Consider the following 15,857-nt stretch of genomic DNA (forward strand, 5'->3'; position numbering starts at 1 on the left):
ATATAATACATTGGTTTCCTAATAACCTCTATTTGTTCATTGTTTATTATTCCTTTGTTATATTCCTGAATTGTTTGTTAAATGTTTTATAAATAAAGTTTGACTTTTTTTCTCTCGTTCTCACTATGCCTCTTAGCACAGAGCTTGGCACATAATCAATCCTTATTACAGTGTTTGAGTAATAGTAATTTAGCCAAAGTTACCCTGTCTCCTCTACTAAGGACCATGAATAGGAGGGTTACATATGCTCCAAAAGCTCCTGACTTATCTCAGATCCTTCTGAGTTCTTCCTTCCCCTGATGATTAACAATATTGAAAAGTGATATTATATTGGAAAATATCACCTTCAGCTGGAAAAAGATGACTCAGATCTTTGTTTCTTTTTATCTCTGTACAATCTCAGGTTGAAACTATTTCAACCAAATCTCAGTTCAGAACTTTTCAGTCCTTGTAGTAGAGGCTTTTCTATAGCTCCTGGGAATCTGTTTGTCTTTGTATAGGGCTCTCCTTGAAACTTTCAGAGCAGTGAGAGTTTTCACAAGGACCTTTGACAGGCAGCTGAAAATATCTTTACCCTGATGAAAAGGAAGATGATTCTTTTCTTCATCTTGAGCTCTGACCTGCATGTCTTGCAGAGTTAATTAAATCTGACTGTCACCTGAGGCCCTGTCAAAGAAAGATGAGGTAGAGGACGAGTTGATAGAGCTCTCCTGCATCCACCCTGGATATATAAAAAGCCTTATGAGTGCCTTTAGAATTGGAAAAGGATAGTAGGGCAAGCAACTCTGGGCTCAGGATGGTGTCTCCCTCAGAAATCTTATATATGAGTCCCAGGATAAGAAAATCTAATTCAATAGAAACCACATTCTTTTATGTACTCCTAATGCATAGTCCTTTTCTTAGAAGCTTAGTGTTCATTATACTAGATATACACTTAAATACATATCTAGTATGTCTATGTTTATATTCATCTTATAGCCATTTCAGTTAAATTTTCTAATTTTTTTTAATGTTTGAAAGGTTATATTTTTTAAATAATTTATAAAAAACAGGTGCTCCAAAATGGAATTTCTGTGCCTTAAAAACCTGTAGCCATTTTCCTTTTAGTTTGTCAGTGATAAATATCTGAATGTTTTTCTATAATCATTCAAATGTTTATCATTATCCCTTTCAAATTTAAACTAGTATTTCTGAAGATTTTATATTGTAAAATTTGATCTAAAGTTCATTCTTGAACATACTGAAGGAATAAGTTGATAACATTTGAATACCAAGATTGAAGTTATATTAAAAAAAAGTTATTACTGGTTCACCTTTATTATGACGGTTCTATTTTGGATTCTTAAGAGTTGCATTAAAATGTGTATATATGCTATATGCTCTCAATAGGTTAATAGCGTAAAACTCAGCATATTTTTCTCTATGGAACAGAACTAAATATGGAGCCATCTTTCTAAATCTTAAGGGGTTTAGCTATTTAAATATCAAAAGGATCATATTTTAAGGGTCAATATAATAACCTCTCAAAAGAGACTTTTAATCATACAATAATGTAAATGCTTCTAAAAATGACACTAGGAAACTAATTTGACAAAACATGAAAGCTATATTTTTGCATCAATTTAATCAACTTAAGATCTTGCTTGTGTGCTGATTAGATACATACTGCCATGAAAGAAAGCTCACCTTTATTTGATGACGGACAGCCTTGGGGAGAAGAAACTGAAGATGGAATTATGCATAATAAGGTACCATACATTATCATAAACAATAATGTTACTTTTATTATTAACTAAATAACAAATAATATATTTTTATTATTATAAAATAATAAATAATTTTACTATTGAAATTAATACTAATGCTCCTGGACTTAAAATGGGGTACATCACTATAAACCCATTGTACGCTGAAAATATGTTAAGTCAAAAATGCATTTAATACACCTAATCTACAAAACATCATAGATTAGCCTAGCCTATTTTACGCTTCCTTACGTTTAGCCTAGAGTTGGGCAAAATCATCTAGCACAAAGCCTATTTATAATAAAGAGTTGAATATTTCATATAATTTATTGAATACCGTATGGAAGGTAAACAGAATGGTCGTATGGGTACCCAAAGTATGATTTCTACTGAATGCGTATTGCTTTCACACCATCATAAAGTCAAAAAATCTAAAATTGATTTTCAAAAATATTGATGACCTACTGTTTGAGTCAAATTATAATTTCCTAGACTTAACTAGACACAGAAATTTGATAATGTTAACTAAATAAAAAATGGGAAAGGATTGGAATTAAATCATAAGATGTTATTGTTATATGTTATAGATATAATATTTCTTCGAGTATCTTGTAGAATGAAGACATCAGTATTGACATTTTAATGCAATTCTTTGTTAATACAAAGCCTGATAAATTGGGACATAAACTATGCATGTGGGGTTTTTTTTGTTTTGGCCTTTTTAGTCAGGTATATTGCCACTTAGCTCAAGAGTACCAACTCCAAAAGTAAACAGGTGGTCTCAATTGGTTCCCATACTATATACTTTATTAAACCCTAAACTATGTAACTAACCCCAACCTATTTCCTAAATTATGAAAATTTTATATATCCAAATGGAGCAAACACCAACTCTGAGGAATAAATTTAAAATATTGAGAGTATATATGAACATTATCATACATAAAAGACCAATCACCACACAGGCCCCTAAAAAGAAAAACTATTCTCTGCTCTCATTCTAACCTTTACTCTTTGGAGCCTTTGTCACTAAAGGAAAGTGGAAATAACTTCAGTTTCACCTTTTCTTATTTCCTGGGAGATAGTTCGAAGATGTATCAACTTACTGGCATGATATCATTGCCTTTTTTTTTTTTTTTTTTTTTAATTCACCTTTACTACTTCGACAATGATCCTAGCTGGAGCGGCTGTTAGGAAGCCTCTGATCTTACCTTGGGAGAATTTTCCTCCCACATTGCAGTATATATTACTAGAGTACATTTAATTGTACCTCAGTTTTCACCCAAATACAATTACAACAACACCTATTAATGTTAAATTTCTTGACATTCATCCTAAAGGTTAAACCTATAAAAGCTATTCTTGCTATCTGAGCTGTTATTTCAAATGCTAATCTGTAGAACAGCACTTTGGAAACTATAAAGTGCTATTCTTAATTAGAGTCATCAGAGGATCCAGCTTCACCAGATTCTGATCTTCAGCTTTATGGGTTCACAGACTCAATTTTTTTTTTTTTTTAAATCTGTAAGATCAAAACTGACCAAGCTTAGGGAAACAAATTCACTCTTAACAAATTCACCAGACTCTGATCTGAAGTAGAATGAAAATATTAATTTACCATCAGTGGTACACCTTTCCAGTTAAAGGAATACTCATACTTTCTATTCAGGGTAAACCTTCCATATCAACCAAGCAATAAGAAGGTTACTTAGTAAGCAAAGAATTGGCACAAAGGGAATTGGCTTGTCTTGAGGGATATTTATTTCATCTAGGTGATGGAAAATTTTGATCATCCTTGCCTCCTAATAAAGTATGCATTCTCAGTGACCAAAAAACCTCCTGGATACAAAATATAGTGTTCCCTTTCTTTTAAGAATTCTAATATTCTACTGTTTAGATCTCAACTTACCATGTCATTTTTTAGCCTGAAGTTGCAATGTAATTATAGCCTTTATTAATTACATTCTGGTTTTTACGATTAGACCTTGTCAGTTTAATTGGACTTAAATGATCAGCAATTCACTTAAATTTTTCATAAGGTACATATTGTTCCTAAAGATGATTAAGTTTGTACACTTTATGTTGAACTACTTTTATTAATAAGCTTTCTTGTTTGCTTTTTCTGAAGTTATGATTTATTTACTGTTTTTAAATATCACCTTTATCCAATTTTACGTGTTATTTTCATCTGTATTATTTGTTTATAAGTAGCAGACTAAGCCTGTACAGCATAATTAATAATATATCCTAGGTTTGTGTTTCTTATTTATAATTCATATAACTATTTAGTATTTCTGACCTTTTTTTAATTCAAATTTAAATTCCCAGTTAGAAAAATAAAACAAACTACACAGGGTCTTAACTTTTTTTTTTAATCTGCTCAACCCAATCAGCTGTTTTTGGACTACACCATAAAGTGCTATGAGAGTTTCATGAGTGGCGCTGACAGCTTTGAAGAAATGAATACAGAGTTGCAGTCAAAGCTAAGTAAGTGTTCTCCTTCCTAGTGCTCTTGCTTTTAGTCATGTAACACTGCTCGTGGAGTGGTAGCTTACTTTACCATGTCCAATGTTTATGTGAGCTACTTACTTTAAATGCATCTGGATGTTTACTGACTTTTATCTTTGTGGTTTCTTTGGTGGAGAGAAGTAATAGTCAAGCAGAAAGTATACTACAGAATAGTAGTATTAGAGTCAGACCTGAGGCATAACTCCTTACTGTCTATGTGACCCTAACAAAATATTTGACCTATCTGACAAAGTTTTACAGGCTTAGATGGCAATATAATAAAGTACCAAACACACTACCAGGAACACAGAAGATAATCAACAAATGTTATTCCTCCTGGGGGATAATATCCCTATGATGTCCTTCCTTTACTGTTTGAGAAATTAAATCACCAATTAGTCAAAAGACCTAAGTCTATTTCAAAACTTGTGGCAGAATGGTAACACAGAAGGAAATTCTTCATTTTCTCACTCAACTGTATTCTAGTGACATTCAGTATTTACTGCCTAACTCTACAACATTCCAGAGGTATTATTTTACATTCTTGTTTCTTCTGTTGAGATAGCCTTGTATATAATATACCAGAGTGGTAGATAAAATAGATACATCTAATATGTGTGAAGTTATTCTTCCGAAGACAATAGAATCAATCAAAACAGGAGAATATCACTTTGCCACTAATAGCACAAAAAGTAAAAGCATTTCCTTATGTTCCCCTGGGAATGTACCTTCCTGAAGAGTAACTAGGACAATTTCAGCTTATCCACATGGGAAAGGGAGTAAGATAAATGATGCTTTGTTTTGAGAGAGGAAAATTCATAGTTATGTAATACAGAAAGCATCTAGTGAGTTATGTGATATTTCTATATATAATTAATTAAGCACATAAATTGCATTTATTCAGACAAATACGTGTGTACCTACTGTGTGCCAGCCACCATTTAGGCACCGAGGATACAGCAATGAAAGATAAAAATCTCTGTTCTTATGAGCTTACCTTCTAGTAAACAGAAAGGGTCAATAATGAAATGAGCAACTATAAGTCAAATGGTGTTAAGTGCTATGGAGAAAAACCAAGCAGGGTAGGCGGAATAGAAAGTGCAGTGGAGCAAAGCAAAGGGTCTTCTATGTCATGAAAGGTAGGATGTACTCTACTGATAGTATTTTGGGCAGAGACCAGAAGAATGTGAGGGAGCAAGCAATGATGAAACCTGGGGAAGAATATTCTAAGCAGATTTGAGATCTTACAAAGTTTTTGGGTTTTGTCTCCAGAGGATTTATTTAATGTAGATGCTTCCAAGTTGGAATCACTAGCAGCAAAAAACAAAGCATTGAATGAACAGATTGCAAGACTGGAACAAGAAAGAGAAAAAGAACCGGTTAGTGATCATTTTTATGCACTTACTTAACAGCCCGTTTAGATTCTTAGGTCTCCTTAGCTGTCTTTATCAAAACTTTTTTTAAATGTATTAACAAATTAAACTCCTTAAAAGTTAAGATTTTTACATAGTATAGAACTCCCAGTGAAAACATGTTTAGTATCCGTGGAGCCTTGTTTTCCCTTGTGGTCTAATAGTTTTGGACTAATGGTGCTCACAGCATGATGAAAGATTCTTACCTATTTACATAAGACCAAACGTATCTTTTGAACAAGGCCCCCATGCTGTATACCTCCAGGGAGCACTATTCACAAGAGGCCCTAAGTTTTGTAGTTAGTGAAAAAGGAATGGTAATAAATGGGTTTGTATAATACATTGTATCCTGAGGGTATCTTAAAGGCTAAATGGTAGTATCCAGATATCTAGTTTTATTTTGTGTTTTATTATGAAGCGCCCATATTGTTCTATAAAATGTTGTAACAGATTTTAAATGTTTGTGCTTTTCACCCTGGTTTTTTCTATCCCAAACTCACTTCTTGAAAAGTCCATCTTAATTAGGTAATAATAGTATAGTCCTCTTTTAGTTTTTTGACTCCTTCTAAAAGTGAAAACTCTAATATACCTTTCAGTAAGATAAATTTAAATAACATTGCTTTACTTTACAATAAAGTATAGAATGATTATTGATGAGAATAATTTAATATTCTTTTCTCTTAAAGAATCGTCTAGAGTCACTGAAAAAACTGAAAACTTCCTTACAAGCAGATGTTCAGAAATATCAGGCATACATGAGCAATTTGGAGTCTCATTCAGCCATTCTTGACCAGAAGTTGAATGGTCTCAATGAAGAAATTGCTAGAGTAGGTAAGCACAGTAGGTAACGACCTAAAAGGTTATTCAGCCTGGGAGGCCTACCAGTGTGGGATTTGTCACATATAGAACCAGCTCTGTTATCCATGTCTTTGTTTCCTTCTATGGTAAATATCTATAGCAGCCTACCAAGTTTTCAATACTTTCTGTATTAGTTTCTTGAGGCTGCTGTAACAGATTACCACCAACTTGGTGGCTTAAAACAATGGAAATTTATTCTCTCACAGTTCTAGAGGCTATAAGTCTAAGATCTAGGAGGTCCACACTCTCTCCAGGGACTCTGGGGAAGAATCTGTTCCGTGCCACTTCCAGCTTCTGGTGGCTGAGAGCATTCCTGGGCTTCTATACACATCACTCCAATCTCTGCCTCCATCGTCATGTTGCCGTCTCCTCTGTATGTCTGTCCTTTTCTATCTGTATGAAATCTCCCTCTGCCTTTATCTTATAAAGACACTTATGATGGCATTTAGGGTTCACCTGGATAATCCAGGATTATCTTCTCATCTCAGAATACTTAATCATGTCTGCAAATACCTTTTTTCCAAATAAGGTAATGTTTACACGTTCCAGAGATTGGGACTTCATAGTACTTGGGTGTCCATTATTTAACCTATTATAGGCCATGTATCCCTTATGCAAAATGCTTGGGATTTCGTTTCATGTTTTGGATTTCGAGTTTTTGGATTAAGGATACTCAACACCTTCTAACACGTTTTCAAGCACTTGGCTTTTGAAACCAAGAGGGACCTAACCTAAGAATACATGCTTCCTGAATATAAATGTATCAATATAGATATATATCCTATATATATATTCTACATAAATGTATATTCTAGTTCACTTTTAAATTAATAAGCCAGATTTTGTTTTTTCCCTGCAGCTGGCTAGTACAGCTATCAAACCCTGGACGCTGGTGTTATCAGCACCATGCTCTATCCATATGAGCTAACCAGCCAGCCCAATAAGCCAGATTCTTGACCTCTGCATGCCTCAGTCTGCTGTAACTGTCTTATCCTCTATCACTACCGCCTAAGCAGCTCAGCAGCTGAAACTGACTGAAAATAATATGAAAAGCTGTGGTACCTCAATTCTTGGGATGCAAAAGCCCAACTAAAGAAAGCTCTTTTTATATCTTGTGTCTCCCTAAGCTTATTTTCATAAACACATAGCGGTCTTAATCAGAAAACTCTGGAAAATAATGTGGCACATTCAAGTGCTTGATACTTCTGTGTTGTCAGAAAGAGAGCAATGTAGGTTATCTATAGATCGCAGAGCCATTAGGCTGCAGTTTAAAAGATAAATATGAGACTGGCCCATTAGCTCAGTTGGTCAGAGCATGGTGCTGATAACACCAAGGCCCAGGGTTCAATCCCTGTATCAGCCAGCTGCCAAAATAATTAACAACAGATAAATATATGGACAACTATACTATTTTCCCAGGACTTTGCCTGCTTTTAATTTATTCTTTTAGGATTTTATAGGCTGTGTCTGTCCCATGTAGGAGTTGTATAATGGGTCCTCAGGATATTTGATTTAACTCTTAGTCTAGGGAGTATTGGTCATCTGTCAAGTCAAGGCTAGTAATTATCTGGGGTATTTGCTTAATCAGTTTATTATTTTTTTCCAAATAAGTCTGACCATGTAAGTTGGATTTGCTCTAAACAAACTCTTTAAATATTTTACACTAGGTTCCTAATCAGTTTGTTTGTTCTTCATGATGACAAGGAACCTTAGTTTCTTATAACAATGTTTTTAATGCAGTTAAATCAATACTTTCTAATATTAATACTTTATCTTCCTTGTCAGCAGGTAATGAAGAGAAGTGTCATACTTCGTACTTGTTCTTGTGAGAATTTCTTTTCAGTAGTTACAAACTGAGTAGTTGAGAAATACTGCAGCACTCATTTGCCATTCCAGAGTGATTTAATATGAAACATTAATTTAATAACTGTTAACCTAAGATGTTTTTATGCTATGAGTATTTTCACTTTCCTGATTATTTAAAGCCATTCGAGACCAAAAGAGAATGAGACATATTTACACTCTATAGATATTGTATGTTGTGGATTGTTTGTGCAAATGCCTATAACAAATGTGTAAAGTTTTATGTAAACCAACCATTAATTTATTTTTAGTTCAGATGTGAAGCTTTCCAACTATTGTGCTGCAGATAGGTTATAACAGAGGCAACATATGGATCCTCCCAGCCCTCAGGATGATTCTCGTGGCCCCTATGGTCATCCTCATTCATTCATCCCAGACTGCTATTAAAATACTGTCACATTCTATATAATCCATGATTTGAAGAAGGTTGGAAAACACTATTGATAAATAGACAAAGCAAGAACCTAACCAGTGTGGTTATCACTGAAAATGTCAGTAAAATAAGAATAAACTCTGATGTATTTTAATATAATATTTTTATATTTGTGAAAAAAACTTGTGGTTTTTCTGAATTATTGAACAGACTCAAGCAGGAGTATGATTTGCTTTTTTAAAAAACATTTGAATTGAGCATTAATAGAGATAGACTGTGATGTATTTTAATATAAATATTTTTATATTTGTGAAAAAAACTTGTGGTTTTTCTGAATTATTGAACAGACTCATGCAGGAGTATGATTTGCTTTTTTAAAAAACATTTGAATTGAGCATTAATAGAGATAGACTGTCCCTCTGAAGTGTAAGGATTCTTAATTGTAATCATTATGTGTTGGGCTAAATTTTTTTATGTAGCACTTTCTGAAAACTATAGCAAGCCAATAGGGAAATAAGGTTCTAACATAAAACTTTAATTGTATCATCTTTAAGAACGCTATTAACAAAGTGGGAGCAAACAAAGAAAAATAAGAGAAAATATATATATGTATAACTTGGAAATTTCGACATCTTGATCAGCCCTGTTAAGTAATGGTATCAATTTCTCTGTAGGAATTGAGGAAACTTTAAAATTTTGATTTTTTTTCCAACACAGAATTGGAATGTGAAACAGTAAAACAGGAGAATATTCGACTACAGAATATCGTTGATAACCAGAAATACTCAGTTGCAGACATTGAGAGAATAAATCATGAAAGAAATGAATTGCAGCAAACCATTAATAAATTAACCAAAGACCTGGAGGCAGAACAACAGAAGCTGTGGAATGAGGAGATAAAATATGCCAGAGGCAAAGATGCGGTATGTCATACTATTTCCTATTGGCAACTCATCATGATTGACTTTTGTAAAGGTCTATCCCAATTAAGAAAGATTCAGTGGGTAAATTGGTTGAAGAATAAAAATTTTTTAGCACTGACATTTTACTAAAACACACTTATCCCTTTATGCCTATTCAGTAACACCCCAATTTCTCTCAATCAGATTTAAGGTAGCCTTTATTTTATAATAGTTAACCAAGAAATAAGCAAAAGTCTATAAGACAATGAAAATAATTTTCATAAATGCCACCCTTTTTATTCTGCAGAAAAGGAAATGAGTTCCTCTTTATTTACCTATTCACTGCTCAAACATTTATTTAACATCTGTCATGTGCCACTTATCATGCTGGGCATAGAAGAAGTAAAGATAAAAAGACATGGACTCTGGCTGGCCCGTTAGCTCAGTTGGCTAGAGCACAGACTTGTAACACCAAGGTCACAGGTTCAGATCCCCATACTGGCCAGCTGCCATAAAAATTGTAAGAAAGACATGGACTCTCCCCTCAAGAAACTTCCAACCTAGTTTATATTTTCTACCACAAGATTAGACCTCTAATAGATGTTTGCACGGACAAAAGGGAAAAAATAAAAATAAAAATAAATAAATGCAACACTATTGTATTTTAAAACAACATAGTAAGTTAACAGGTTGTCTAGTGACGTTTTTTTCCCATGAAATAATTCTATAGTGATCTTTTTTAAGAAAAGGAAAGAAAGTGTGTGTTTAAAAGGCTTTTTTTTAATAGAGAAAAATAGACTAGAGAGTTTCAGACTTAGGTTTTGGTTTGAAGTTTTTCAGTTACGTTTGCCTAAAATCTAACCTCACAGAGAAAAAATTTAGCCTCTAACTTTTGCTCCTAAAGTAATGGGGTTTTTTTATCCTATTACCTCCAGCACTTTCTTAATGCAGTATTTTTTACGTTGTTAAAATGAAAAAATCACTGTTGTTGAAATGAAAAAAATGTTTTTCAAACAAAGCAGTTATGTTTGCCTAAGGGAACAGTAGTAGTTTTCCATTCTGATCACAGTATAAGCCACATTACAAGCATAATGCAGATAGTTTCTTTGTTAAGTTTTAACTGTTTTTTGTTTTGTTTTGTTTTGTTTTGTTTTTCCTTTTTGTCTTTTTTACTGACCGGTAACGGGATCACAACCCTCGGTGTCGCGCCCGTACCGGGGACCGGCAACGGGATCGCAACCCTCGGTGTTGCGCCCGCACCGCGCTCAGCCCGTGAGCGGGAACCGGTCTCCACATGGGATCCAAACCCTCGGCGGGAGCGCCACCGCACTCCCAAGCAGCACACTCTCCAGCGCGCCACCGGGCCGGCCCTAAGTTTTAACTGTTTTGCATTATTAAAAGTCTATATTTTACACACCTACATATGTAATTCTTAGTATGGATTGTCCAGTTTATCATGAGCAGTAAGCATTACCTCCTTTCTTAGCCCTGTTTCACCATGCCATCTATATTCCCTCATTCTCCTGACCCTTCTAGGTAATCTCTGTCCCTATGTTTCAAGGAGAAAAATATACATTTGTAAGAAATAACCTGTGGTGGTAAGCCCAGAGGCTTTGGACCTAGAATCTGGTAAATCTGGATTGTAACCCTGGCTTTTCCACTACCCACATATGTGACCTCAGTATGTCATCTAACCTCTCAGAAGCCTCATTTTCCTTATTTATAAAATGACATGTTGTTAGACTAGATATGTAAATCTGAAATGAGTTAACCGCAATGGATAATAATGAATGTATCATCTCTTAAGCACTGTGTGGGAGACGGAAAGTTATGAATCTCTAACTAGGTGATCTAACTAGGTGATCTCTGAGTTTAACTAATTAAAATGAGTTGTACTAAAAAGAGTAATAATTTTGATTTGGAGGACCAGGCTGAAAGGAGAAAAAATTCTGCTAAGTAGGTATGCAATGGCCTGGTGATGTGACAGAATAGGGCTGTGAATAGTGCAAAGAAATCCTTAGTGTACTAAGTACCTGAGAGTCAGATACAAGGCTTATTAAAGGATGGTGGCAGGATGCAAAAGATCATCACAAACATTTCATCCATCATCTTTTTTTCTGGACTGATTTTTATTCCACATTGCCATCTCTGATTGGTAGTAGCCCTCTGGAGCTGTTGAGACAGACATTGAGGTACGTCTGGATTCATCAGGAAAGAGTGTGATAAGTTTTTATTGTCTGAATTGGTTGTGGGAAGGAGAAAGTAGAGACACATGTGCCACATGTTTGATCTCCCTGCCATGATAAAGTGCCTGGGCTTGTGAAAGCTGATTTCATTAGATTAAAAAAAAAAAAGATGGTGAAAGAAGGAACTACTAGAACCATTTAGTATAAGAACAAACAGGCCTGTATATGTTAGTCCCTAAAAAGCTACTATATTACAGTACAGAAATGAAAATGATTTCCTCATTCATTAATAGAATAGTCTCAAATTTTATATATAAGTAGTATTGCTTTTAAGATCTGATGCGTGTTTGGAGATTACAGACTATTTAAGCAAGTTCCGTTGTATGTTCTTGCAGTCATATTCCTTCATTCAAATTATTCATTTCTATGGATGGGCAATAGCAATGAGAACCTAAGCATGTATTAAATGGAGGAAGCAGTGTAAAAATGGGTTGCCTAGACTCTGCAACTTTATGTATTTAATCAAATATTAAGTATCTATTTTATGCCAAGCATTGTTCTAGGTTCTGTGGATACAGCTGCCTTTGTGGAACTTACATTCAAGCAGCAGAGGTGAACAAATAATATAATATGTCAGGTAGCAATGAGTGCTATGAAGAAAAATAAAGTAAGGGTTTAGAAAAATTGGGGGATTTATATTAGAGGAAAAGCCTCTCTGGTGACATAATTTGAACAGAGCCCTGAAGGAAGGAAGGAGAGCAGGAAATGTGAAATGTTACTAAAATATTTTTACCAATACAACTAAAATGACATTTTGACACTTTAATGATTATGTTCCACTTACTTTGGATAAATGAGATGTTTTAATTTGTAAAGTAACAAAACTAAGGCTTGTTTGTTTTTGTTTCATAATTTATCAGGCACTTTAAAAAGTAAACTTTAGTTAATACCTAAATATGGACTCTTATTCCAGACTATTTAGGTGAATGGAAGAACAATAGTATACTATTCACCAATCATAGTCTTAAAATTATTCTACCAATTTAGTGTGAGTAAAGCCTTTCATTCTTTGTACGTTTTTAAACTCCCACCCTTGCTACTAAAAATTACTAAATTACTAAAAATAAACAATATATTTTGTATAAAATTGCGGAAATGCCTGTTGAAAACTATATGGAATGTGGCTGCTTTATTTTCAGTGTTTTTGTGTGTATGTTTGTGTTTTCTCCTTTCAGATTGAAACACAATTAGCAGAGTATCATAAATTGGCTAGAAAATTAAAACTTATTCCTAAGGGTGCTGAGAATTCCAAAGGTTATGACTTTGAAATTAAATTTAATCCTGAGGCTGGTGCCAACTGCCTTGTCAAATACAGAGCTCAAGTTTATGTAAGTAATCATGACTACCTCAAAGGTTTTTAAATTATATGATTGATTCCTGTAAGAGTTTGAATTTCAGCATGCCCATAACCCAGGACTAAACAAAGAAATAAAACACTGAAACTCTTCGTCATCCTTGTTCTTGGTAAAAGAAATCTTCTTTCTGTTGTATCTAACTCTTCAAATTATAAAGCCTTTTCTTCTTCACCTACTTTATCTATTCAATTATTCAGTAAAATATTTGATTATATATAAAATAGAGGGCCTAATACTTGCTCTTAAGTTGCTACTGGTCCCCTCAGGGGAGAAAGACATAAATACATGAATATATACATGCTTCCTTAGAAGTCTTTACAAGGTATAGTAACAAGATTAGTTTTTCCCATGTAGCAGAAAAGACTCCACAGAAATGGTAACCCTGGAATGAAATATTGAAAGATGTGGTATTTATGGGGATGGTCTGTGGAAAGAGTTCTATGCACGGTGACACACATGAAGACATAAATTACAACACAGCATTAAGGGATGCCAACAGTCAATAATGAGAAATCTGTGCCTAATTTTGAAATATGGCCAAGCAGGTGATCTGGGGAAGAAAATTTTTAAATTGCTGTATTGCAACTTCTCGATTATTCACAGATTTTAGTATTTTAGTGGCCTCCCCAAAATGCTAGTTTTCAAAATACTTAGTTTTTGAATAGAAGAATGCAGATTAAAGTCAAAAGCTGTGCATTTTTACCCTTGAGAATTATTTATTCATTCAACAAATATTTCCTGAGTCCATATTATGTTCCTGACCAGCTAATTGCTGGAGATAAAATACCAGAAAGTTACTTCCCCACTTTCCTGAGATTACAGTTTGTTGGTGAACATATATTGATTAAATCAAGTTAGCTTCATTTTCAACAGGAAAAAAAAATGCATCCAGTAAACATTTAGTCTTATTGAATTGTTTTTCAAGCAAATAGCTTCCTAACTAGGTAGGTAGATCAATTGATATGGATAGACTATAGTTAAGCAGGCAGGCAGGCAGATTAGAGTTTGCTCACCACTATTTTAGCTGGTACAAGAAAATATCCTGCATTAAGTCACTGTAGAAAAGATTATCCAGGGGCCGGCCCGGTGGCACACTGGAGAGTGCGCCAATTGGGAGCGCAGCGGCGCTCCCGCTGAGGGTTCGGATCCCATGTGGAGACCGGTTCCCGCTCGCGGGCTGAGCGCGGTGCGGGCGCAACACCGAGGGTTGCGATCCCATTGCCGGTCCCCGGTACGGGCGTGACACCAGGGTTGCGATCCCATTACCGGTCAGTAAAAAAGACAAAAAGGAAAAAAAAAGAAAGAAAGAAAAGATTATCCAGTGCAAAAAGAATGCATATGCTCAGAAAAGGAAAACTTTTACTTTGATCTCTGGAAATGGTTTTAAATAATAGTAGAACAATAAAAATAGAAATAGCATCAATGAGATGCAACACCAAGCGTTATAAGTAGCATGAGCGTACTTCAATAAGTTCATGGAAGAATGGAATTAAAGATAATATGCCACCAAAAAAAAAGATAATACAAATCTTTCCATGAACTTTTTGAAGAACCCTCACATTTGATGAAAAGTTTAAAGGGCCATTGCATCTTTCAAAAAAGTGCAGGCCAAAATTTAAATTCAGCAATAATTTCAAAAGACTTACTTAAAACATAATTGCATATGGGGTTTTCTTCTGGAATGATGAAATGTTTTAGAACTAGAGGTGATGGTTACATAGCATTGTGAATGTACTAAATGCCACTTAATTGCACACTTTACAAGGTTTAATTTTATGTTAAATTCATTTTAACCTAAATATTTCAGTTTAACTATTTTAAAGTGTGAATTTCACCTCACTAAAAAAATTGATAATGGGCCAGCCCGTGGCTCACTCGGGAGAGTGTGGTGCTGATAACCCCAAGGCCCTGGGTTCGGATCCCTAAAAAAAAAAAAAAATTGATAAGCAATGAAGTAATGTGATGAAATAAAATCAGCAGAACAGAATGTAAACATAAGAAATACAAGCAGGGAATTGTAAAACTAAACAGTTGAAAAGGATTAAAACAAATTGATGCATCTGGAAAACATAGCATAAAAATACAACCTGCATATACATTGTTTTCAAAAAATACTGCAGTAAAGTAAGTGTACTTGTACAATGCTTAAATAATATTGGTGAATTTTCAGAATAGATGACCAAATCTTTAATTTTGCAAGTACTTAAAAACCAAGGTTATATTCTATAGTTATACAAATTAGATTAAAAACTAGTTTCGTTTTCTTATTAATGGTATATTTAAAATGTCATGGCTTCACTTTTTTCCTCCAAAAGTGGCTCCTCTTGGCACAATGTGTAGATGTCTAGTGAGAGAAATTTCGTGATTACATGTTATATACCACCCACCTTCCGATGTCTTTTATAGGTACCTCTCAAGGAACTCCTAAATGAAAGTGAAGAAGAAATTAATAAAGCTCTAAATAAAAAAATGGGTTTGGAGGATACTTTAGAACAAGTAAGTAATGAAACATAGTCATTAAGAACAAAAATAAGGGCCGGCCCGGTGGCGCACTGCTACAGTGCGCCGCTTGGGAGCGCGGTGGCGCTCCCGCCG

At 34.4% G+C, this 15,857-nt stretch overlaps 1 protein-coding gene across 1 annotated transcript in view; it reads left to right on the plus strand.

The window, feature by feature from the left end:
- NDC80 (NDC80 kinetochore complex component) overlaps positions 1 to 15,857 on the plus strand; it is a 48,564-nt gene that overhangs the window by 12,470 nt on the left and 20,237 nt on the right. The window contains exons 7-13 of the mRNA XM_008569162.1: positions 1,659 to 1,748; positions 4,139 to 4,232; positions 5,526 to 5,632; positions 6,352 to 6,496; positions 9,477 to 9,682; positions 13,083 to 13,235; positions 15,669 to 15,758. Of these exons, the coding sequence (XP_008567384.1) occupies positions 1,659 to 1,748; positions 4,139 to 4,232; positions 5,526 to 5,632; positions 6,352 to 6,496; positions 9,477 to 9,682; positions 13,083 to 13,235; positions 15,669 to 15,758 (885 nt within the window). The remainder of the gene's footprint in view (positions 1 to 1,658; positions 1,749 to 4,138; positions 4,233 to 5,525; positions 5,633 to 6,351; positions 6,497 to 9,476; positions 9,683 to 13,082; positions 13,236 to 15,668; positions 15,759 to 15,857) is intronic.

Source organism: Galeopterus variegatus, unplaced genomic scaffold (genome assembly GCF_000696425.1).
Source record: "Galeopterus variegatus unplaced genomic scaffold, G_variegatus-3.0.2 Scaffold471, whole genome shotgun sequence".
Classification (NCBI taxonomy): domain Eukaryota; kingdom Metazoa; phylum Chordata; class Mammalia; order Dermoptera; family Cynocephalidae; genus Galeopterus; species Galeopterus variegatus.